The following is a 26,732-nucleotide window of genomic DNA, read 5'->3' on the forward strand; positions in this document are numbered from 1 at the left end:
ACCATTGCTGCTGAGGCCAGTCTGGAGCAATTAGGATCATTTTTGGTTTTTCCTGTCTGACTTTTAGAAAGACCTTGGAGAGTAGAGGCAGAGGGGGAAAAGTATAGACTGATAGGTTTTTCCAGCTGAAGGATAGAGCATCCTCTTTTCCATGCTTTTTTGTGATGAGTTCTTTTGCAGAATTTGTCCAACTGATAATTTTGGTGAGAGGCAAATAGATTTATGTCTGGGCTCCCCCATTTATGTGTTAACATGCTGAAGATTTGTGGATCCAGTTTCCATCGTGCGGGTCCATAAGATTTCTGCTTAGGTAGTCTGCCAGAGTATTTTGCTTTCCTGGCAGGAACTGAGCTTGAAGATGTATTTGGTAAGTCAAGGATGTGTTCCACTAAGCCATGGCTAGTCTGCAAAGGGGGTAGGAAAGTGTACCCCCCTGCTTATGTACCACATAACTGTGGTGTTGTCCGTCTATCAGTAGTTGTCCTGGATGAAGTAAGTCCTTGAAGGCTGTCAGAGCATTCTGAACAGCTAGCATCTTTCTGGTTGATAGGCAGATGCATTTGGTTTGGGCTCCATTTGCCCTGAATGCATCTCCCTGCCAGGTGGGCCACCCAAGCATAGTCTGATGCATCTGTAGTTTGGGTGGCAGGGGGTAGAGTGAATGACAGTCCCTTGTTTTGGTGACCTGTCTCTGCCCACCAAAGGAACTCCTGTTGTAGGCAGGGAATGAGAGGAATCATTGTTTGCAGGCTGTGACAATGCTCTCTCCATAAGCTTTTTAGGTACCACTGAAGTTCCTCATATGCAGTCTCGCATATGGAATTAGTAGAATGCAGGATGCCATGAACCCCAAAGCCTGCAGAATTTGTCTTGCAGATAAATGGGTTTTTATTGCCATTTGTTTGAAGTATGTTGTCAGTTTGCCTTTGTCTGGAGTGAGGTAAGCCATTTGGGCAGCTGTATTCAAGCTTGCACCCAGGAATGTAATTTGAGAGGGTACCAGCTGTGATTTCTTTTCGTTTATGGTGTACCCTAGAGGCATGCTAGACGCCTTTTTACAAACGCCAGATGATGTAGTGTCCTTGTCCTCTGCTTGAATGAGACGATCTTCTAGATAAGGATAAATTTGAATGCTTATCTACAGAATGCAATTACTGGTACCAGACGAGCAGTAGATAAGCCAAAGGGCAGTGCAGAGAATTGGTAATGCAAAAAACCTGCTTTGAAACGGAGGTATCTTCTGCATGATTCCCTTAATGGGATATGCAGGTATGCCTCTTAAATCTAGAATTACTAACCAAGCATTCCTGCCTAGCATAGGCAGTAGCTGTTGCAAAGTCAGCATTGTGACTTTTGGAATGTCCAAGAACGTGTTCAGAATCGACAAGTCCAGTATTGGACACCATGAATTGTCTTTGCTGGGTACCAGGAAAAGTCTCGAATAAAAACCTTGTCCTTTTTCCATTTCTGGTACCGGTTGAACCGCCCCCATATCCATGAGGGACATGACTTGTTTCTGGGCCTCTGTCCACTGGTTTTGTGGCAGATACGGCCATCCGTTTGGAAGTGGCAAAGTATGGAAATGAAATCTGTACCCCTGTGATACTATGTTTAATACCCACTTGTCCTGGGTAATTAACTGCCAATTTTGAGCATGAAGTGTTACTTTTCTCCCCAAAGGGGCTGCCAAAAGTTAAGTGCTTGGTGATGGTAGAGGGGAAGTCAGACTGCTTACTGTAGGGTTGTGCTTTGTTTCCTCCAGATTTGGAGGTGGAAGCACCCCATTGTTTTGACCTGTAAGAACCCTGTGATTGGTATCTGGAGCCTTCTGAGCGCCTGGATTTGCCCTGAGTGGCTCTGTTTGACACAGGAAAGGATCAATTTTTAGTAGGCCAGTGCCTACTGAACTCGGGTGGCTGCACTTGCAAGAAATCTTTTACAGTTTGCACAGATTTAGCTTTGTCTTCCATTTTCTTTAAAACCTCTTCTGCCTTATTACCAAAGAGAGTATCATGCTGCAAAGGGGCATCCAACAATTTAGCTTTAACATGATCAGGCATATTTTGCTCCATGAGCCAGGCATACCTTCTAATCACAGATTCAGTAACTGTGGCCCAACAAGAGAGCTCCAAGGAATCAAAACCACATTGCAAAGTATGCTTTCCAACCTGTTCTGCTGAATGCAATAATTTAACTGTATTTTCCACACAATCAGAAATCAACATAATTTTCTGTTTCAGTAAGCCCATAACATGCTATTGATATTTAAGCATAAGAAACTAGCAGTTTAAGGCCCCGATTGCCAAGGTTGCAGATATATAAACCTTCTTATCCCATCTATCCAGCACCCTGGAATCTCTATCAGAAGGGGTAGGATTTTTGGCTGTAGAGGCCTTTACACCCTTGGGACCCTGAGGAATAGTCTCAGGATCAGCAGCAGGATTTTTGAAAAGAAATTTGTGGGAGTCAGGAACCCTGTAATATCTGTCAGGCTTACTAGGAGCCGGAGGCAAGGAATCAGGAGCCATGCTTGATTCAGAGAACACAACAATGTCTAATACAGGAGGGTATTGCCAAAGGCCTATGCTGAGGAAGAAGGAAATCCCCAAGCCTCTTTTTTGATTCAGAGAAGTGCTGATTCTCCCAGTGAAAATGTTCCGTTAAAGTATGCAAAGTCTCTCCAAAAGAGTAATCCTCAGGAGGAGATGCAGATGGGATGGATTCCTCTGCATCAGAATCCTCATGATCAGAACAGGAATCATCTGAAGATTCATAATCAGTGCCTTGCCTAGGCCTCTTAGCAGGGGGGGGGGGTTGGGAACCCCTGATCAAGGTAATTAAATCCTCAGCCATTCTGATCTGTTTATTAGGCATAGGGGCCTGAGCATGTGGCTCATGCGTAGGTTTTTTAGACATGGAAGTTGTTTTTGATCTTGTTTTTGTTGCTGGAGGTTTAATATAAAAATGTTGAGGCTTGAAAACACCCTCAGAAGCCGGTGCCTGCTCAGCGGCTCCGGACCCATCCAAGGGAGAGATCTGCGGGTTCAATACTCATCTCACTGCATACCGGACTCTGAATGGGTCTCGGTAGAGGCCTGCAACTCAAAAGTAGCGGGTATCAGGGGCTGTGAAAGTGCCTCAGTACCGGCGAACCGGCGACTGGCTTAGGAGAAACTTTGTCATCAGTTTTGGACCTCAACGGTTTGTCTTTCTTTGCGCTTTTTATGAACTCTGGTAGTCGGATTGCTAACAGACGACATTTCAGGATAATTAAATCTTGAACCAAAATATTTTGGAGCAAAAATATACAGAAGCTTAATAGTGTGTTGGTTAAATCTAGCACAAAACCGACAGCAAGGCACGTTGTGATCAGGACCTAGGCAAGGAATACAGTACAAATTAAAATCCTTATGAGGTATTTGCTCCCGACAAGTAATGCAATTATTAACTTTTACTGACATCAGCAAGGAGCAAGAAAAAGTTTCCCCAACGGGATACTTAGCTTTAGTTTGAAGACTTAGGTTCAGAAACTAATACGAAAATTTCAGGAGTCGGCCGACTGGCACTTGTGAACTACTTCTGCTTCGGGCACCGTTGAACAAGAAAGACTGAATAAAATGGTGTCGGCTGCATGTTTTATACCCCTGACAACCTGACGTCATGGAAGAGGAGACAGCAACCGACGCAGGACCCAAGACTTTGTTATTCAGGCTGACTGAGGGCAACCTGCCAGCAGATTACTCAAATGTAATGACTGCAAGAGTGAAAAACAATCATGAGCAAGTCCAGAGCACCTGATCTCTTGCTCTTATTAGCAGATGGTTGGGGCAGTAAGGAGCTAGTCATCCAAGTATGGAAACACTTGGAATCCCTACAGTCTCAAATTGGCTGCTACCACTGCCATGCATTTGGTGAACACCCTGGGGGCTGTGGTGAGGCCAAAGGGCAGTGCTCTGAACTCGTACCGACTGGCTCCCAGAGAGCAGTGTAAATAACTTCTGGATGGTCTGTTCATTTGCATTTTGTAGGTCTATCAAACACATGCAGTCATCCTTGCCCAAAAAAAGCAGAATGGGCTGAACTATAACCATCTAATACTTTGTGTGACTAACTGACTTGTTCAAGTCGATGAGATCCAAAATTGGTCTCCAGTTACAGTCTTTCTTTGGCACTAAAAAATCTTGAGTTGATTACTATCTTATAGGTTCATAGGCTCATACTAGGCTATCTGCCCTAGGGCATTTATAAGCCTAGCCAGAGTGCGCTTGGCTTTCGCCACCCATTTTAAATGAATTTTGCTATGCCCTTTTTCGAGGTTAGTATACTGTGCCTCTGTCTAACAGTGACACAGAAGTGATACCCGGGGTAAATCTACGATCTCCCATTCACTCAAGATTCCTCTTGAAGAGAGAGTCCATGAGGGACTCTGCTTAACCTGGACTGGGATTTTATTCCAGAGTGAAAGGAGCCTCTGGGTTATGAATCTGTCCCTCCAGCATGTCCTATTTATTTCAGTGCTGAGGTTCAAGTCTCGAGCGCGTAGCTCGATGGGATTTGGATTTTCTGAGCTGCAGCATGTCCATTAATTCCAGGTTGGACATGGCTTTTATACGTCAGGCACAGATTACCTCTGAGCAGGCAGTATGCCACTGAGTAGAGCTGGAGTTTCTTTAACCGGGCAGCATGTGGCATCTGTTTGAGCCCTTTGATCCTCTTGGTGAGGTACTTTTGGGGTCTTTCCAGTTGCTGCAGGTGTCTGGTAAGGTACATCCCAAAAGGGGCATTGCACTCAATTATGGGCCTGATGAGGCATGAGTAAAGAGGCTAGATGACTTCCCCTGATCTAGATGTGAATCCCTTCATGATTAGGTGGGGCTATATAAAATGTTTTTCTAACCACTTTGGCCATGTGGTTTTCAAATGAGAGATTGCTATCAACTTGGGTCCCCAGGTCCCCAATTACTTCTTCGTACTTAATGGATTACCACTTATGTGGTAATTTGTGGGCACTTTTTTTTTTTGCCAAAGGGGATGACTATACACTTTTTGGCATTCAGCTTGAGGCCATGGCTCTGGCACCAGTTGTCTGTTTCTATGAGGCCCTTTTGTAGGATGCTTGTGTCGGCTGGAGAGTCGATTATGGCGCCTAGTTTGCAGTCATCTGCAAACTTGGTCAGCCACAGTCCTTCCGTGTTGGCCTGTACCTCCAAGAAATATATACCGAACAAGAGGTCCCAGGACTGAGCCTTGTGGGACGCCACTTGTAACTAGTTTGGAGTCTGACATGGCTCCAGCAATTCTAACCATGTGAGTTCTTGTCCTTGAGCCAGTTTGCAACCCATCTAGTGACATAGGGGTTTATATTTAAGCTGGTGAGCTCATCTATAATGCCAGAGTCGGGTATTGTATTGAAGGCTTTTGCGAGGTCCAGGTAAGGCTGTGTTGACCACCTTCCCCTTGTCAATGGCCTTGGTGACCGTTTCAAAGAAATCGACCAGGTTTAAGAGGCAGGATCTGCCCTTAAAGCCGAACTGGGTAGGATCCAGTGGCTGTAGGTCCCCAATATCTTTATTTATGAGGTCCATGATGATCCTTTCCATAGCTTTGCAGACCAAGCTAGTCAGGCTTATGGGGCGATAGTTTCCAGGATCCGTTGAGGCACCACCTTTGTGGAGAGGGACCACTGTTGCTGTACGCCACTCTTTGGGTACATATCCTGTAGTAAGGCTGAGACTGAACAGTAGTTTTATGTTTGGGTTTAGCTCTTCTTGGAGTTCATGCAGGACGCAGCCCAGGACACAGTCTGGTCCTATTGATGCTGTGTTTTTTTGCTTTGGAGAGGGCGGCTCTTACCTGAGCATCTGAGATGTCAGGGGGGCAGCACTCTGCTGGGATAGATATTTGCCCTTTTTGTGTGTGTGTGTGTGTGTGTGTGTGTGTGTGTGTGTGTGGGGGGGGTTTGCGCTGAACCTGTCAGCTAGGATGTTAGCAATGTCTGTGGGTTCGGTGTATTTTTTGTCATTTTGGACTAATTCTGAGCATACCTGGGAAGTCCCACCCAGGTTCCTAACATAACTAAAGAAAGCCTTGTGATTATCCTTGGTGTCCTGTGCAATTTTTCTCTCGAAGCTGGCCTTAGACTATTTAATGAGTGCCCGTAGTTTTTTGCTAATACTGATCAGAGATGCCTTCCCTTTTTGGGATTTTGCTCCATCATTTAGTAGCTTCCTCCTTCTATTGTATAGTTTGTTTATGGCTGGGGTCCACCAGACAGGACGCCTGCCTTTGGAGGATTGGGTCTTGGTTATATTTGGGATTGCATGATCCATACATTCCTGAAGGTGTTCATAGAATGCGTTTATAAAGGATTCTGCGGTCTGGGCCATATTTTCCACAGGCCCGGGGGCTTCTAAGGATTCCACCTCGATTTTGAGGAGTGTGAAATTTGCTTTACAGAAGTTTTTCACTGTGGGTTTCTGGGCAGGGGGTGACATCGGGATGTGAATATCCAGTGAGATTAGTTTATGGTCTGATCTTACCAGTGAGGGATACACTTCTGGTCTGGAGCATAGAGCCCCCATGTTGGCGATGATCAGGTCCAGTACATTTTCCCCTCTTCTGGGCGTGGTAACAAGTTGTACCATAGCATTTGAGTTTATAAATTCTAGGAACCTTCGGGTTAGGGTATTGGAGCTAGAGTAATGCTCCCAGTCTATGTTTGGGTAGCTGAAGTCGCCCAATATAATGGTGTTTGGAGAGACCTTCATATTTTCCAGTGTTCTCAGGAAGGCTGAGTGGGGTTCCTGGGTTTGGGAGGGTGGTCTGTAGCAGGCTATAAACTGGAAGTCAGTTTTACCCACTGTTAGTTGCACATGAATAGTCTCTGATGCTTCGTGCTGTGCCACCATCCTGGAGGTGTGGGTATCTGACAAATATTGATACTCCCCCTCCTTTTGTGGTTTGGTCCAAGTTTTGGGGCCGAAAAACATGGTACGAGGGATAACCTGGTAGTGCTGGGGTGCTCTCGGGAGCCCTGAACCAGGTTTCTGTTACTGCACAGATATCCATGTTCTCCATGCTAAGGAGAGTTTCAAGTGCGTGCATCTTGAGGTTTAGACTTCTGGCATTGAGTAGCATTACTCAGTTTCTTATCCCTTGTGATACCTATGGAGGTGGGTTTATCTTTTGAGCCTTGCCTAAAAAAGGCACTGTGGGGGTGGCAAGAGCCTTTGCCAATATCCGAAAGCACAGGGGTGACAGGTGCAAGCCATCCCTAGCGAAGCATCGTGGCTTGTCGAGCATGTCATCCCAGACTGACAGGCATTGGATCCCCTTTGAATGACACCAATACTTAAGCCAATTGTTGAAATTGATCATCTTGTCTTCATATTGTGGCATCATTCTTGGTGAGGGTAAGAAGCTACTCAAGGTCAGGGTCATACCGGCCTGGGCTACATGCTCAGAGAGCTCCTCTGTGTCTCTTCATGCAGTCCAGGGAGGTACGTCTCAGGTCATTCACACAAGCATGGACAATGACAGTCATATTTGTACTTGCCTTGGAGTGACCTGAGTGCTTGTGTTATGTGGCGGATCCTAGCGCCCGACAGGCAGCTCACCGTGACCTTGTTCAGCCTGGTGAGCGGGACGTCAGTGTGCCTGACGATAGAGTCACCTATTACAAGTGAATCAGGTGTGTTGTTTAGCCTTAAGGGCTGTGACTGTTCGGCACACTGGCTTTGTGAGCTATGTGTTGCACGTGTTTTGTTATCAGTTAACAATATTTTCCAGTTTTGGCAAATAATGTCACATATGCCCCCCACATTACTATAATTCAAAGTAACTGAAAGGGGCTGCCTGCTTATATCAGTCTTGTTGTCCTGCACCCGTACATTTCCAGACCAGGGTTTTGCTTTTTTCACCCTCTCCACTTTTATTAAATGCCCATTGTATTATGTTCTGGTTTTATCCCCTTGCTTTTAAGTTCACCATCAATTCTGCGGACTTCTCTCTATGTGACTCATCAGTACATAACCTAGATGTTTGAAAAAATTGAACCTGAGCAACATTATTAAAAGTACATCTGGGGTGCATACTATCATAGGCTAGGAAAAGTTTCTCCAGCATTTCTTCTATAACACAGTCTCAATCCGTTGCTGTGTGTTTTTCATCACACTGACAACTAAGAAATCTATAGTTGTATCCAGGAGTGAAATACTAAACCTAAAAAAAAAAAAATCAGTGGTACTTTCCAGATAGGTAAACTCAAAGCTGTTCCTGTTTCCCTGTCCAAAGCAGGAAGACATCGTCCACAAACCAGGAGACAACTCGGGTATCCCCTCCATAAATGGTTTGCCTTGAATATTTGTTGATAATCCCAATATGCCAACACTATGTTGGCTTGCGCAGGGGGGTACCCATGGCCACCCACATGCTCTGTACATAAAAGCAATGATACATAAAAATAGTTGCTCAACACACAGTCTAACAGTAAACATACACTGTCAAGATCAGTTTGATTCAAGATTTGTGCTTGCTGCAAAAAGGCCTTCATGACCATCAAGCTATATTCTTTTGTAATTACTGTGAACAAACTGTTATATCTAGGGTTACTAACAAATGATCTGTACAGTTAGCACTGGGACCCAAGTGACTGTGTAAAGATTATAATAAATGAGCTGTGTCCTTTAATATTTGGGTACAGAAACCCAACACATTCTTAGATGAGCCTCTAGCCACATAGAAGAGGCATGTTCAGTAGCCCACCCCCTTCCAGATACAATTGGACGTGATGGTGGGTTCCTGGGATCTTTATGTATTTTTGGTAAAGCTTTGAACAATGGAGCAACAGGATATTCAATCAATATAAACTTAAAAGTATCTTCATTAATACGGTTGCTTAACCTTAAGTTGGAAATCTCATGCTTAACTTTACTAATAATACTATTAATATCAACTGGTGTTAAGTATTCGAGTCCCTTAACAATATGAGAATACTATTATGATGGAATTCACTGTTCATGACTACAACCGCCCCTCCCTTTTCAGTAGGTTTTGTTATTATATTCTTATTCTCTAAGTGTCCTTAATGCTTGGCACTGCTCCCAGCTCATGTTATGAACATGCTTGTTTTTGTTCAGAAACTTAAAAATATCATCTTCACAAGCTTTTATAAAAGTTTCAACCACTTGACTGACAGGGGGGTTAAATGTACTCTGTTGCCCAAGAGTACAGTACCACAAGTACTTCTCAATTCAACTATTCTGGCAAACATTCTCCAATAGAACAGTCACAAACTTGACCCTGTACTTGGAACAAATGCAAGTCCCTTGCTCAAAACATAAACCCCCCTTTTTTGCACTAAAAAGAAGTGTGAGTAAGTGCCAGATCCTCTTTGACCTGCTGGGACATCTTGGATTGTTCAACTTCTCTGAAGGCCAACTCCCTTTGGCTGGGTGGAACGTCTGGGAGATGACTATTCACTGGCAAGAAGGTTTTGAAAAGGGAATGAAACAGCCCCTGGAAACAATACTTGACACCTACTGATCAGAAGTGATGTTCATCCAGACTTGTGGGTGTATGGAAATTCGGCACCGAAATGCTTCCAAGAAAGAGCAATCATGCAACACTTCATAAACACTGACTGGGTTGCTCAGAGAAAAGTTCCCTGGAGCCCTGATTCTACAGACCTCAGATGAAGCAACTGTTTTTGGTTGTGAAAGTGCTTACTGTTCTTGATCCAGGATTAAAATTTTGATGTGTTACTACTGCCGTGTATAAGCAGCGTGTTTTTACATTTTATAGATCTTCCCTGCCTCAAGGGCAGGCATCATCCATTGAAACCTCTATCCCTGCCTCTGGAAGAGGAATCAGGAGCATCCTGAAAGGGAGACTGTGCCTTACGGAACCACATCTACAGAGTTCCCCTTTGGGCCTTTAGAAAAGGAGCTCTGGGGAGTAGAAAGCCTTATCCAGACCACTGACGTCTTCCCCTCTTGCTCACTGCTGGTCAGAGTCCTTCATGTATGATCCAAAGAGAGTGGAACCATTGAAGTGGGTATTGGTTAAGTAAGCCTTGAAGGGTTCTACGAACCCACATAGGGATAACACCTCAAAGCAATGCCTGTGCCAGCTGCCAGAGACGTAGTTCTGCTGCACTGGAAACTAACCCTATCAAGGAATTTGCAAGGGAAGTCAGAGTGGATAGCTTGAGAGACTCCTCTTTGAAATCACCAGCGGCAACAACGCTGTAAGGAAAGTGGAAGGTTCTTGCACCAAATTCTTTTGCAGGCAGATAAAATGTATCAAATAATTTGTTGCCCTGAGTCCAAAAGTAGCTGAGGTACACATCCTCTTCCCAAAATGGTCCATCGCTCGGGACTCCCTGTTCGGGGAATGGACCATGGAGCTCTGCTATCTCCTTTTTCATGGTGGTGACAACCACGATGGCATCAACTGGAACTCTCTTGCTCCAGAAAGAATGGTTTGCAGGAGGACTCAAACTTCTCAGCCCTTTTTGTGACAGGCTCCAGTGTCCGGATCCTTCCAGGCCCTGCTGGCGATCCGATCCACTAACTAGTCAGAAATGGGAGACACTCATGAGGTAGAAGGGACAGTTCCTGAAGGCTTTCAGAAACATCGACTCATCTGAAGATGAGGGTTGGAACACCAGACCTTTTGCTTCAAAAGCTCGAGAATGTCGCTAAAGGAGACATCATTGGGTAGAGATCTGGGGAACAGTCTCCTTCCTCAGGGTAGTAATCATCCTCTGACTCTGTGGAGTCGTCCAAGTGCCTCCTGCACACACACTCATGATGAACCTCCTTCCAGCGGAGGCTCCAGGGAGGACTTGTAGGAGACGGGGACTCCCACAGGGGAGGAAGCCCATGAAGGCTCGATCTAAAGGGCCGACATTGGACAGGATGGGAGGCCTCGCCACCCGAAGTAGAGAGACAGGAAAAGGCCTGGAGGCACAGCAGAGTAAACTCTAGGCCTGGAGAAGGTCCTCTCTACTACCCAGAAAGCCAAAAGTCTGGAAGTGGGCCAGTCCCCTACGTCAGAGGGAAAGGTCCCCCAGAGAGGAGAGCAACAGAAAAAGTACAGTTGTGTACACGTACCATAAATGCAGATGTTAGAGTGTTTTCACGGTTGCGGCCATTATATTTGGGTTATCTGCTTGCAGGTAGCCCTCAGTCGGCCTGATTATCAAAGTCTTGGGTCCTGCATCGGTTGCTGTCATCTTCCATGACGTCAAGGGGTATAGAGCATGCAGCCAACACCATTATATCAGTTTTAATTGCCCCAGATGTCAGGTGCCCCCATAATGGGAAGCAACTGTACACAAGGGAACACCTCCAACAAAATGCAAATACACCAGAAAGCTTTAAGCATAGCAAGCAAGAAAAGAGATATAGTCAATAGAAGTCAAGGGGATGGAGGGAGGATAACCACGACTGCAACAGTGAATACACTAACATCTACATTTATGGTAAGTGTACACAACTGTACTATGTTCGTGTTTCACTGGTGCAGTCATTACATTTGGGTAAATTCCCAAAGCTAAGGAAGGGAGGAGGCAGTTAAATAGCATTAGGACCAGCTATAAGGCCCTGCAAGACTGCAGTGGCAAAACCAAAACTGGATTTAGAAAACATTGGCAAGTGGCAATGCCTGGTGAAGGTATGTACATAATTCCACGTAGCAGTTCTAGGATGTCCCTGGTAGGGACACTTCAGAGACTGTAGAGGTAGATGCAGCCCTGGTTGAATGTAGTCTTTATCCCCTGTGGGATAGGTTTTCCATGATGCTTATAGCAGAAATGAATGCAAGAGCCTATCCAGTTAGAAATGGTTTGCTTTGAAATGGCCTTCCTCTCTGCCCCTGCAGCAAATGCAACCAGCAGCTCATCAGATTTCCTGAGACGCTTAGTCCTGTCCAAGTAAAATCTAAGTTGTCTGTGCACACTCAGAGTGCAGTATTTGTTCCCCTTTGTTCTGTGTTTTAGAAGGTTGGCAAATGAATGGACTGATTAAGGGTCACACTGGATACCACCTTGGACAAAGGAGGGATTGGTCCTGAGGGACACCCTGTCTGCATGAAAGATGACGAAAGGCTCCACTGCCATGAGGGCCTGTAATTCAGACACCCTTCTTGCTGAAGGGATGGCTAGGAGGAAGGCTTTTTTCCAAGAAAAGAATTTCAACTCTGCATTTGCAGCTGGCTCAAATGGAGGAAGAGTGAGCTTTTCCAATACAAAGTTAAAGTCCCAGGCTGGAGTAGGGGCTCTCCTGGGTGGTCTTAAGTTTTTGGCCCCTCTGAGGAATTGCTTCAGCAGTGGATGAGAGAAGAGGGGTGGCTCTGTATTATAATGAGCCGAGATGGAGGCATGAATTTTGATGGAAAAAAAAAAGGAAAGGCCCTTGTGAAGCATCTCAGTTAAGTATTGAAGAATGAGCAGTCAATTGGGCACAGTTGTGTCCACTCCCTGTGTTTGGCTCCATGAACAGACTCTCTTCCACTTTTCAGCATAGGATTTTCTAGTACTAGGCCTCCTTGCCTCCAGAATGACATCCATCACTTGCTTACTGAGGGATGGTAAAGGAGAGGTCATGTAATTAGCCAGGCTGCAAGGTTCAGGGTTTGAAGCTGCGGGTGCAGAATCTGGCCCTCCTGCTGGGACAGCAGGGCAAGGGACTGAGGCAGATGCCATGGTTCCAGAAGTGACACTGCACAAGAGGGGGTACCAGTGTTGGTGTGGCCAGTTTGGTGCAATAAGAACTGTCCTTGGTTTGTCTTGTTTGATCTTTAGCAGCACTTTGGAGAGGAAAGGCAGAGAAGGAAAGGCATAAAAGGATAGGTTTTTCCAGCTGAAGGACAGGGCATCCACTTTCCAAGCTTGTTTGTGGAAGTCCTTGTGCAGAATTTGTCCAATTGGTAGTTCTGAGGGGAGGCAAATGGGTCTATCCTCTGGGCTCCCCCATTTGATTCTCAAAATGTTGAATATCTTTGGTTCCAGCTTCCACTTGTGTGGGTCCATGAGATTTCTGCTTAGGTAGTCTGCCAGTGTATTTAGTCTGCCTGACAGGAATTGAGCTTGTAGGTGCACTTGGTAGCTCAAGGCGGTGTTCCACAGAGCCATGGGTAGTCTGCAGAGGGGGTATGAATGGTTTCCCCCCTGCTTATGTACCACACAGTGGTGTTTGTCTCTCTTTACCAATAACTGTCCTGGAAGAAGGTGGTCCTTGAAGGCTGTCAGAGCATTCTGTAGAGCTAACATTTCTTTTTGACTGATATATAGGTGCACTTGACTCTGGTTCCATTTGCCCTAAATGCACTGCCCTGCCAAGTGAGCCCCCCATGCATAGTCTGATGTGTCTGTTAGGGTTTGGGCGGCAGGGGGGGTAGAGAGAAAGCGAGTCCCTTGTTGCGGTGGCAGGTATGATGGGAATCATTGATTCTAGGCCCTGAGAATGTTGGCACCATAGGCTTTTTGAATACCATTGTAGTTTCCTCATATGCAGTCTTGCACATGGAATTAAGAGAATGCAAGAGGCCATGAACCCCAGGGCTTGCAGTATTTTCCTTGCAGATAGCTGGGTCTGTGTGGCCAGTAGTTTGAAGTAGCCTGTCAAATGAACCTGTTTCTCTGGAGTGAAGTATGCCATCTGGGAAGTTGAATTCAAGCTTGCTCCCAGAAATACAATTTGTTGGCAGGATAATAGATGTGATCTCTTTTCGTTTATGGTGGACCCCAGAAAAGTTAGTAATTTCTTTACAAATGCCAGATGATTTAATAGCATGTCCTGGCTTTCTGCCCGAATTAGACAATCGTCCAGGTATGGGTATATTTGAATATTTATTTGCCTGCAAAATGCAATGACTGAAGCTAGGAACTTTGTGAATACCCTGGGCGCAGTAGATAAGTCAAAGGGCAGTGCAGAGAACTGATAGTGCATGTAGCCTGCTCTGAAGCGTAGGTATCTTCTGTAAGATTCCCTTATTGGGATGTGCAGGTAGGCTTCCTTTAAAACCAGTGTTGCCAACCAGGCATTTTTGCCTAGCATAGGAAGCAACTGATGAGTTAGCATTTTGAATTTTGGGATCACCAAAAAAGTGTTCAGGATAGACAGGTCCAGAATATGACACCAGGAATTGTCTTTTCTGGGTACCAGGAAAGGTCGCTAGTAGAAACCTTGCCCCCATTCTTCTTCTGGGACAGGTTGAACAGCCCTAATGCTTAGAAGAGAGAACTTGCTCTTGAGCCTCTGTCCACTGATTTGGGGGTACGTCTGTCCAACCGTTTGGGGCTGGTAAGGAGTGGAAGTGGAATCTGTATCCTTGGGAAGCTATATTTAAAACCCATTTGTCTTTGGTAATGAGTTACCAGTTTTTTGCATGTAGGGCGATCTTTCCCCCTAAAGGAAGTCAGTTGAGCAGGGCTTGGAAGGTTTAAAGTTAAGTCATTGTGACAGTTTACCACAGGGGGGTGTCTTACTACTTCCAGCTTTGGAAGTGGGAGCCCCCCCACTGCTTAGGCCTGTAAGTACCTTGGGACTGAAGCCTGGGTGTTCTGCTGGTTCTGGGTTTGGATTGAGAAGGCCTGAAGAGGCAGGAAAGGGCAAATTCTTAGAAGGCCAGTGCCTACTAAATCTGGGAGGTTGTACTTGCAGGAAATCTAACAGTTTGCATAGATTTAGCTTTTTACTTCACTTTTTTAAGTACTACTGCTTTGTTGCCAAACAGGCTGTCTTGGTTTAAGGGAGCATCCAGTAATTTAGCTTTAACATGATCTGGCAAAGATTGCTCTTTAAGCCAAGCATGCCTTCTAAGTACAGACCCAGTCACAGCAGCCCTGCAAGATGCCTGTACTGAATTCAAACCACACTGCAAAGTATGTTTTCCAACTTGTTCAGCAGAAAATATTAAATCCAGTAATTCTCTTTCTTCAGCACAGTCAGAAATCAACATAGTTTTCTGTTTAAGCAGTTCAATAATATACTGTTGATACTTTAACATATGAAACTGGCAGTTTAAAGCCCTAATGGCCAAAGTTACAGAAGTGTACACCTTCTTACCCCAATCTGTCCAGTGCCCTGGAATCTCTATCCAACTGAGTAGGGTTTTTGGCAGTAGTAGTCTTAATGCCTTTGGGCCCCTGTGAAATGGTCTCAGGATCCGCAGTAGGATTCTTAGAGAGGAACTTGAGGGTCAGGGACTAATACCGGTCAGGTTTTCTGGGAGCAGGAGGTAGTGTCAGGGGCCAGCCTAGATTCCGAGAAGGCATCATCTACAATGTCTAGTACAGGAGGGATAGCTAAAGGCCTGTGTTGAGGTAGGAGTAAGAATTACCTAAGCCTCTTTTAGTCAGAATAATCCTGGCTTTCCCAGCGGATATGCTCCATAAGAGTATGCAAAGTTTCACCAAAAGAGAAATCCTCTGGAGGGGAAGCAGAGAGAATGGAGTCCTCTGCATCAGAATCCTCATAAGTAGATAAGGGCAACTCCTGATCAGAGAAAACAGAAATTTCAGAATCCTGATCAGAAGAATCAGAAGGAAAATCAGTTCTAGGTCTCTTAGAGGGAGAAGGGCAATTTCCCTTGATTAGGGTAATAAGGTCTTCAGTCATTCTTATTTTTTAGGCATAGGGGCCTGACCATGGGGTCTGAGTATCTGTTTTCTAGGCATGGATCGAGTTTTAGGCCTTGAAGAAGATGCGTCTGCTTAATATGCAAGTCAATAGGCCTGAATACACCACCAGAAGCCGGTGCCTGCACAGCGGCTCCGGACCCTTCCAAGATAGAGACATCCGCAGGTTCCACAGTTGAAGAAGCATCTCGCAGCATACCGGACTAAGAATGGGTCTTAGTAGAGGCCTGAGAATCTGAAGTAGAGAGTATCAGGGGCTGCGAAAGCACCTCACTGAATACGGATGACTAGCTTAAGAGAAGCGCAGTCGGCAGCTTTGGACCCATGCGGTCTGTCTCTATCATTGCATTTCTTCAGAATGTCAGTAGTTGGGTGGCTTACCCAAAGCCATTTCTGGATAACTGAAGAGTACCAAAATATTCAGATGCGAAAATGAACAGACGACTAATAGTTTGAGGTTTGAATACGGCACAAAACCAACAGCGAGGTAACGTTGTGGTCTGGGCCTAGGCAAGGAATGCAGTACGAATTAAAATCTTTGAGGTATTTGCTTTCGACATGAAATACAATTGTTAACTTTTACTGGCATCAGTTTAGAGCAAGAAAAAGGTTCTCCAACGGGGGTACTTAGCTTAGTTGAAGACTTTGGATCTGAAACTCCAAGGAAATTTTCGTCTGACCAGCACTTGTGATCTGCTTTGGCCACGGCAAGAAAGGCTGATGGATAATCAGGCCAACTGAGGGCTACCTGCAAGCAAACAGAAATATGACTGCAACAGTGAAACATGAAGAACATCAGCCCATGACCCCTTGACAGTACAGTCCCAGAGTTATCGAAGGCTGAAGCACAGAGAAGGGACCAGTCCAAGAAGACTGTACCAAATACCCCCAAACAAGCGCAGCTGGCATCGACCACTGCAGGATGGTGCTCACCTCGCTGACAGGGTGGGATAGCAGAAAAAGTTAGGGATCCAGACGAAATCTGACAGCAGACATCCTGGTCCCTGTAAACCAAAGCCACAGAGACTGGATGAGGAGAATGCGAAACAAAGGGGCAAGGTGTACCTGGCCAGACGGGCAGGAAAAATAATCAGGAACCTCAACTATTTGGGCCTTGAGGAAGCTCATTATCCTGTCCATGTCTAAGGGGAAGAGACTCTTAGAAGATCTAGAGGAGGAAGAGGACTAAGACTTGGAGGGAGATCTCTCTGACTAACTGCAATGAGCTGGAGGGAGATCTCTGACCTACTGCCATGAGCTAGGGAGTGTCTCCGATGTCTCTGCGCCAACTGGGACCTCTCTATAGAGGTAGAAATACCACCTCCACCAAGACTATAATTGGATTAAATGACCCTGATGGATCCAATGGCCTAATCAAGACAGTGGACAGATCCGACAAACTGGTTAGATTAGAGACTGGCCTGATGTTAGTTGGATCCAAGGACCTCTGATCCAGGAAGACCCTGGATCCAAGAGACTTATGCGGCTCTTGGCTCCAAAAATCACATATCTGAGATGAACCAGGCTGTAGTCGGATCCGGAGACTTGGGATCAGACAGCCGTGGTTTCTTTGAGTGAGCTGGCTGGAGAAAAGGGGCCCTTCCTCTGAATCGGAAGAGGGAGCTGTCGAGGTGGAAACGAAAGGTCCCCCTCGGCCAGACCCTTTAGAAAAAGGGTGTTGTGGTGCTCCACCAAATCCCTGAGATTAAATGCAGCACAGGTTGCATTCACCCTCCAGGTGCAGGTGCACAAACAATATACACACTCATACAAGTCATGAGGCATTTTCTGACCACACAATGGACACTTTTTAAAACAAACTGGCTTATAAACCATAATCTAACTAGGTTAAACTAAACTACAAACCTAAACAACTCCAACTAACACAGCCCTAACGGCTATCAGAAAAAGTGAATTAAAAGCCCGAAACACTATTCAACACTGAAAACAAACTATGGGAAGGGAGGTAAAAACTACAATAAGCACTACACTAAAACACTACATTAGAAGGTACTAGAATTAAGAATAAGAGAAAAAGGCACTAACTACAGCCACTGGAAACACGTCCACACAGGTTACTTGGCAATTGATATCTGGTGGTCAGAGGACGGAAGGGCATCATGGGAAAGGGAAAAGCTGGAGCCTTGGATCAGTCTGTAGTATTTTGCCAGCTCGGATTCAATGCCCTATAATAATGAATAATGATTTGGTAACATCAAATCGATGGAGCCATGTCTGATTTTCTTCAGATTCAACTGTTAGTTGCCAGATCAGACTTCGGGTACCTCATCTGAAAGCTCCTCAGTTTCAGGAGAGACTCCTACCCTACCCATAATACCAGGATCTCCACCTTACTACCACAGATAGTTTGCCTTTGAAAAGTATATCCCAAAGAACATCACTGTAATCATATGCTAGTGAAATAACCCCAATCAAGATCAGTTCCCAAACTGTATGAAAGAAGAGACAGTAGGGTTACAAGACGATGGCAATAAAGACTGCCTACAGACAGGAAATACCAAAGTCTATCAGTCATCAGAATTTGTAAGGGAGCAAGTGGGAGGAATGCTGAACATAACAAAAATCAAATATGGATCTACCATAAGTGCATAACCTCTAACAAATGTTCATTTTTTTATCCAAATTCAACTTTGGGACAGATTCCCATGCATTAAGAAAGAAGATTTGTGTAAAGTCTCACCATAACCACAGATACCATTCTCTTCCATGTTGCAGTATTAACCTTTGGATTATCCTCTACCTAGCGACCCGAACATCTGGCCAGTATTCAAAAGCTTTCGCCACTGCAAGGTACATGGGAGTCTGACATTGGCTGTAGGAAATGTGTGTCAAAGTAACTGCATGTACTTTCCTCATAACTGAGTGCCCCAATCAGACCCCAGTCCCAAGATAGCTGCACAAGCCTTTAATCATCCAAAGCCAAACATTTCTTTTGACTAACAGGTAGCAGGGTGGGATAGAATACAGCAGCATGGAAGAGAAGGGCATCTACGGTTATGGTAAGATTTTACACAACCTTTCTAGGTTCTTCTATTCTCATGTTGGCTAAGCATTTGGGGACTACCCTTTGGGCACCAGATAGTCCAAAGGGTAAAGCAGAGAAATGAAAATGTGAGGAACCCACAGAGAACCATAAATTCTTCCTGTATTTCGGCCTTATTGGGATATGTAGATAAGCATCTTTGTTATCCAAAGTGGTCAGAAATGCCAGAGGCATTATCAGGAGGAAGAGAGTTTGAAGGGCAAGCAAGTAAAAAGTGGGTACTAGGTGAAAGAGGTTGAGGTGCAAGAGGTCCAGTATGGGTCTCCACGGGCCATCCTTTCTTGGGACTAGAAAAGGTCTGGAGTAGAAGCCCCTTCCATTTTCTGAGCCTGGAACTTGAATAGTTTGAGAGAAGGCTGGTCAAGATGGGTTGCAATAGGTACACAGTTGGTCCTTTGGTGGCAGAGGGATCACCTGAAAACAGGAGGAATGACCCAGATCATGAAATAACCTTTTTCTATGATCAACAAAATCCACTTATCTGAGGTGATGCTTTCCCAGAAAGGAAGAGAGCGAGTCTCTGGGAAAGGGGAATATGGCCTGGAGGGGGATGAAGAGGAGGCAGCTAAGTCAGACTTCCTGCCTTGTCCTGAAAGGGCAGTTTCTGGGTTGCTGTCTGGACAGACTTAGGAGTTGTTTGCTGGTTCCTGGAACTTTTTGCCCCTAGCCAGAGGAGGAGCAGAGTGTTTTCTAATAGAGTCTTGGTAGGGTAATTCCTGTGAAATTTAGGAATAGGTGATACAAATGGTTAAGACCCTGAACTTCTTTTCCTGTTTGCTGCAGGGTTTGAAAAAGATTCTGCTACTTGGGTGCCAAACAAGGCTGATATCCACTGGGACATCTAAAAGTTAACTGCTGATATCAGGAAAGGGTTGCAATTTCAACCAAGAGTTCCTCCTGAGCAATGAGGTGGAAGCTGCAGATCTGGCCAAAGCCTCTGCAGCATCAGAGCTGCATTTAATTGAATTGTCTGTCACTTGTGAGGAAAAGGAGATCAGATTAGAAATTTTGGACTTTGTGGCTGAATCAGGGAGGCCATTCAAAGACAGAAGCCTGAGATAAAAGGGCCAGGGAGTACTTGGACATGTGCGCCTGGGTAGGTGATGGCCCTAAAGGCCAGAGTTGCTTAAGTATACACCTTCTTCCCTATTCTCTCAATTGTTTTCCTGTCCTTATCCAGAAGGAAGGACAGAGGTGGAAGGTAACAGTCTGGACGGTTTGTCGGCAGAAAAATAGTACCTGGATCTATGGCAGGATACAAGAAATGTTGCCCCTTCAGGGACCTTGTAGAACTGGTCAGACATTCTAGGAGCAGGGGGTTGGGATTCAGGACATACATAGGTGCCTCTTCTGCACCTTCTAAAACTTCAGAGTGTATTCCAAGAGGTTGGAACAGAACCCATCTGTCAAGAATTAAGACTAACGGCAGATCAAATATTTAGAAAATGGAAGCCCACCTCCCAACAAAACAAACTCATCTTTTCAGAAAACAGCATCAAGCTGACCGCTGATCCTCAAAAGCCTTAAGCGGAGTGTACTCTTCAGCAGCAATCAAACTCTGAAGGGCTTGTCGCCCAAACTTGTCTTTTGCCAGCTCAACTCAAGCTGCCTCAGTTTGGGGGTGTGGAAGGTGCCCTGACCTTTTGGAAGCTGAACGGCTCCTATATCCTTGGCAGGATATAGCTAAGGCTACTGCAAGTGGGAACAATGAACACAGGTTTAACTTCCTCCATTAATCTACCTCTCAAATGTTCAGCAGCAGAGCCACAGATAATCCCCATCAAGAACAGCATCCAGGAAGTTTAGATTTAACATCCTCAGAAAGAGACTGAAGCCCAAGTCAAGTGAACTTCCTCAGAAAATGACCAGTAGCAGTTATCCTGAAATAATCGTCTCGGCTATATAACAGACTTTGAACAGAATGCTTTGCAACGTACAAAGCAGCACTGAGCAGCAAGACAGCACAAGACTTGCAATCAGAGTCCATGTTATTAGCAAAAGTTTAGACAAGCCCAAACAAAAGAAATGAAATACCTGTTAATTTCTGTGTATTTAACAGCATAACAGGCCACAGTGGAAGAGGTCTAGACATTCTTTCCATATCAGCATCCCCACTATCCTTGTTAGGTAGAGGATTAAGAATTTAGTAGACTTACCAGATATTGGGGAAATGACAGCAGTGTCAAATGAAGGGTTCTAATACAAAAATGCATAGGTGCCTGTTAACTTACAGAACATCTTAGGCTTTCTATGGACTGGATGTTGGGTCTCAGGTTCAATAAACCTGTGGTGAAACCATCCTGCAAAGCGTCGTGTAACAGAGGAAGAGAAGAGGACTTAAGAACCCCCAGGAACATCAAGTCATGGCACCTTTTCTGAATATCTGACACCTGCTTACTTTTCTCAGTGAAAATGCTTTAATCACTTTGCACACATCTCCAAAATAAACTTACAGAAGGGAATTAGGAGACATTTCTTTTTCTTCTGATTCATACCCCACAAGACAAACCTGAGAAGGGTAAGCTAGGGAGGTCACCCACATATGACTTTCTGCAAAGGAAGAATCACTTTCAAGGGGGAAACAGTGGGAGGATGTGGAGCTCAAGGGAAGATTGCTATAGCTTCAAACACACCAAAGCTTTGTAAAGTCCTTGAGAGAATTCATGCCACTCTAAAGACCTCTGATGCCTGGGAGAGAAGGAGTGACATGCTTCTGTTTTTTTCTTAGCAGGATGACAAGTTTGTATATAGTGAGCAAGTCCAAGTATCTTAATGAGGGAACCTAGTATTTACTTTTGGATAATTAGACAGATGCTGTCCCTCTGAAATATTCAGCCTTGGATTCTCCTTCACAGCAGAGGCAGCTATCTGATCAATCACTGTGGATGTGTTAAGTGGCCACACCACATCAGCTGCCTGCAGGGTGGTGACAGAGGGAGAGACCAAATGATTCAATGGTCCAAACATTCAGACAGTTCTCTGGGTCCAACTGGACAGCTGAATTATCGAATTTAGACATTTGCACAGTTCCTTTTCCAACTGATAATGGACATGTAAGCAAGAACAGTGTCTCCATTTATACGAGTAACCTCAAAGGCTTGATTTTTCTAAGTAAATCTTAAGGGAGGCCAAGAGACTTCTTATGGGGCTCAAGTCCAAAGGACTAGCAAATAGAGCAATATCTAAAGCTATGTCTGGGTTCCAGGGGAAAAAAAAAATTTAAAGTGGCTGTCCCCTGTAAGGTATTTTCCTCCTACAATCACATTTTCCATTAGATGAGAAGAAATACGTTATTTTGCAAAATAATTAAAGGAAGTTTCTCCACCAGGGGTATGTACTTGCCTAAGGCAAGTGAGGCTAATACTACTACTGTCAGGCTGACAAAAGTGCAGGTTCACTGTTCATGCTGGCAGCTAGAAACGTCTGAAGAAATTAGCTCTCATACACCTCTTACGTTCCCACATAGCCTCAGCATGCTTGGACCTGCATTGTGAGAAGACATCACCTACGCTCTTGTATCCTGGCTGAATATATAGATGATAATGGTGGGATATCCCAGTGTTTAATAATGCTGCAGCAATAAGGACATTTCAAAGAACCCATAAAGGAATATACCTCAAAGTCCTCAATTAGAATTCAATAGAACAGAGGAGGAAAAAAAGTCATGGTAAGCCATTTTCACCGCTTACAAAACTGAAGTGTGAGAAACTCACTTCTTCTTGAGGAACATCAACAATTAAAGAAGATCCCATTCTGCCCTTTAGAACTTTTCCTCCTCCACCAGTCATTGTACCTGAAAGACAGTAAAAATGTTGGCGATTTATTTCCATTTACATGTCACAAATTTGCTATAATACAAGATATTTTAACAAATGTAGGTGTTGCTGCCAAAGTATTAAGATTAAACAAACAATTTTTTAAGCTACTTATTCCACATTTGTTATATGAATATTTACTAAATCAGAAAAAATATCAATACAAAGATTCTTCGAAACACTAGCAATAATTAATAGGCGGTGGTCCACCCATCTCTTCCACCTTTCATAGTGTTGGCCATCTCCAGAATGAAGACATCCTCCAGCCCACTCTATAGACATCAATAGCATACTTAGCTCTTACCATCTTTAGCTTTTAAGAACACAACTGTAACAAACAAGCGAGTGTGTGGTAACAAACAAGCGAGTGTGTGTGGTACCAGTCACAAATGAAAGCTCATTTTCAGGCTAAAAATGAAAGACCTTTCCATAAACTTAAGAGAGCAGATTCAAAAAGTGCGTGACTGCATCCAACTGTAGGTAGTACTGGAGAGAGGAGGCGCACGCTGCAGCATTAATCCTTGTATTGAAAACCTGCTGTTACAGGGAATATGCTCATACAACTCAACATGTTCAACAGAAAGATCAATTTGTCTACTCATTTGTAATGCCTGGGAAAAATACTGAAGTAGTGCACGTTGTGGCTTCATAAAGGTAGAGGAATGCACATAACTTGCTAGAGTTAAACAGGAAACCCTCCCTGTTCCTTTAGAGTAGGTTTATAATGTTTCTAGAAAGTGTGAAGCTCATGTGGTTGGAGTTCTGAGCAGAGACATTTCTAACAAAGGGCAAGGGTGAATTAATAGTCAAGATCCTTCACTAAGAGATGCAAGGTACAGAGTTGGATTCTTACCTCTTGTTATTAGCTAGACTTTTAACACTCTGCAAACTAAGCATGTACCTACAAATCTATAAAGGAATTTGTGGAAGACTACTGCCCTAGAGAGGGAAGCACTTAACCTGACCCTGCAAGCTCTTTCCATGGTCAATGAACAGCAAACTAACTGGCAAGACATTTCCAGAGAGTCTGCTGGAGACTGGTCTGCAGTGCCCTGGCAAAAACATCAGAAATGGTCTGCCTGAAGGCCTTTGATTTTCAGCCTAATATATCAATCTGTCTGTACATGCCACTCAAGTGCAAAACCATTTTCCTCCCATCTACAAGCTCAGGGGAGAAGATGGCAGGATGAATGCCTACAAGACCAAATTTGGAACCAAAAGACAAAGAAGTTAGTCCTGCAACATTGTACCCAGTCTCCCAACGGACAATCTTCATATTACTATTTGAGATTCTTCTTTCTGAAGTTACTACTATAGGAATATAGTCTTTCCAGAAAGGAAGCTGGCTGCAGCCATACTTGCTAGATAAAGATGGATCGACAGGGAATGCAGCTTCAATCTCTTTGCAAGCTAAAATTGTGTGAAAGGAGAACTAGTCTCATTTGGGACATTAAGTGTAGGACAGCTTCAAACACGGCTTGATTATAGAAATCCATGTTAACAGATAGGCTGACAGAAGAACAGGTGCATTTTACAGAGAAATATGCTTGATCCCTGTTAGCAGAGCAGCAAAATAAATCATGGACTGATGCTGCCCATAGCTGAATGTAAATGACAGGAAACAAAGAAGAAAATAGTACAGTTGTGTAAAATCTTGTAACAGTAGATGCCCCTTTCTTCACTACTGCAGTACTCTTTACAATAAGGAGACTACACAAGTTCAGTAAGAAAGTTGAAGGACCAAGCAGAGCCCTTACGAAAACCAGGGATAGCCCTGGCAAAACCAGCTCTAGCCCTAGAAACAATATCTAACTTACACTGTGTGACGCCCGTGGCCTGGTCAAGCAATCAAGGAGCCTCAATCCTCACCACTAACCAGTGATGGGTGCCTCGTAGGAGGAAAGGATAAGAAATGCACACAATAAAGTGCAATTTCCCTTAAGAGCACACAAAGATCACAGTCTGTATGGGGCTGGTCGCTCCCTTGCTCTCCGGGTCCCCAATAAGACTCCCCACTGGCACAGCTATAGGGTCCAGATCTCAGCCTAGTGGGCAAGCTAAAACCTCCAGCACCCTCTCTGTCCAACCACGGCTTTGTCTCCCTGTTCAATTAGATAACACACTCACTAAGTTTATACAACCACACAGACACTCCTGGGGAAGGCTGGCACAGGTTCTCCAGCTGTGTCCCTTTTTCCCCTGACTATATGGTAGTATCAGCTGCCGCCACCCACTAGTATTTATCAGCAACTCAAAGGCCCTTAAAAGGGTGTCCAATTATTACTGTGCAATATTATTATCTAATTGGTAGTGTAACTAAACAAAGCTTACTGGAGTGACTTGGTACAGGATCACTATATAAATGCAATGTACTCAGAGCTTAACTTCTTTCTACACAACAGCCAGTTGAAAGGTTTTAAAATATTTAATAAATAAAAACACAAGACAATACGTTTTACTACACAGTGCTAGTCAAGAGTTCAGAGATCACAGAGAAATACTTAAAATAATTCAGTAGTACAGTTCTGACATCACAGAAAGTCTAATTGTTCTAGTTTCTAGCTATTTCTAAGAGAAAAGAAGTCTAAGATACACTTGCATATAGAGCAAGACAGTGATGATGAGTTAAACAGTCTAGACGAAAATGCTTAATGCTCTCTGATTCTGTTTTTAAAATCACATTTCTAGTTCACAGTACATCATTCTTCACACTTCCCTGGGTTCCGAGGCTAACAAACTACATTTACATTCTTTAGTAAGCTCACACCAGGGTCAGGAAGCAAAGCCATAAACTACATTTATGCATGCAAATTCTGGCCATTAACTCAGGCCATAAAACAATAGCAAGAATTCCTTCACCTAGACAGGCCATAGCCAAATTTAAAGATCAGAGTCATAAAATGCTTGACTTGGCTTTTTTTTTACAGCAGAGTGCACTGGTATTTCTAGTTCCACATGTAACACTATTATCATTTAAGACAACAAGCCTGCGGCTTACATTAGTTACAAATGACAATTACTTATAAAATTGTATCCACCTAGGCTGGCAGCTTTCACATATTGCTTGGTAAAAACACAGAGAAGTCCAAGTAGCTGCCTCAAGAATAGAATTAGTGTCCAAACCTTTGGAAAAAAGCACCAGAAGCCGCCACAGCCCTGGTAAGTATAAGCCTTAACAGAAGACTAAGACATGAAAGGAATAATAAAAGGAAATTGCTTTTGATATCCAGGAAGAAATGGATTGCTTGGAAACGGTCAAACCTAAACACCTAGGATGAAAGGAAACAAAAAGCTGCACATGTTTTAGTTTTACCCAAATATGGGAGTTGACTGTGCAAATCCCAGATGTGAAGAACCTTCTCAATAGATTGTGGAGGAGAAAAAGTGGGCAAACAGACTGATTAACAGACAACTCATTAACCACCTTGGGCATACAAAGATTAGTATGAAGAAACACCTCGTCCTTTTGAAAAAAGGAACAAAAAAGGAAAAACAGCCATAAGGGCTTGCAGCTCAGACACAAGTTTGGCTGAGGCAAGGGCCAAAAGAACAATTCCAAGAACAATACTGTAAGAAACCTGAAGCTGCAGGCTCAAAAGGAGCCTAAGTAATTTTCTCCCACAACAAAATTAAGGTCCGTGGAAGGAGGAATAAGCATGCTGATAGGCCAAACGTGAAGGATGCCTTTAAGAAATTGTTTGACCTCAAATCTGTAAGTCAAAGGGGGAGACAAAAGCAGACAACCAGAAATAGCAGACAGGTGGGCTTTCGAGTATGCCAGCCCAGCACAAATAAGAGAACCACTGGAACTTCCATAGGTAGGTACTAGGCTATCTGCCCGAGGGCATTTATAAGCCTAGCCAGTGTGCGTCGGCTTTCGCCGCCCCATTGATTAACTGAGCCTCTGTCAAGCAGAGCCAATGAAGTGATCCCAGGGCTGTACTTTATCAATCCACTCGTCAAGGCTTCTCTTGAAGAGTGTTAGTGAGGGGCTCTGCCTAATGTAGTTAGGAATTTTGTTCCAAAGCATGGGGAGTCTGATAGGAATCTATCCCTCCAGCATGTTCTATTTATTGTTGTGGTGAGGTTTAGCTCACTAGAGCGCGTGGCTCGCAGTTATTTGGATTTCTTTAGATGGAGCATGTCCATCAATTCTGAGTTGGACATGGCTTTGCAAGTCAGGCAGAGATCACCTCTGAGTAAGCGATAT

General features: G+C 44.2%; 1 protein-coding gene across 1 annotated transcript in view; it reads right to left on the reverse strand.

The window, feature by feature from the left end:
* The window catches only part of SMC4 (structural maintenance of chromosomes 4), a gene marked incomplete in the record, with an annotated part of 1,657,727 nt that overhangs the window by 653,423 nt on the left and 977,572 nt on the right, over positions 1 to 26,732 (reverse strand). The window contains 1 exon segment of the mRNA XM_044070462.1: positions 22,421 to 22,500. Coding sequence (XP_043926397.1) covers positions 22,421 to 22,500 — 80 coding nt within the window.

The sequence above is a fragment of the Protopterus annectens genome, chromosome 4.part1, assembly GCF_019279795.1.
Source record: "Protopterus annectens isolate FY-2018-M chromosome 4.part1, PAN1.0, whole genome shotgun sequence".
Taxonomy (NCBI): domain Eukaryota; kingdom Metazoa; phylum Chordata; order Ceratodontiformes; family Protopteridae; genus Protopterus; species Protopterus annectens.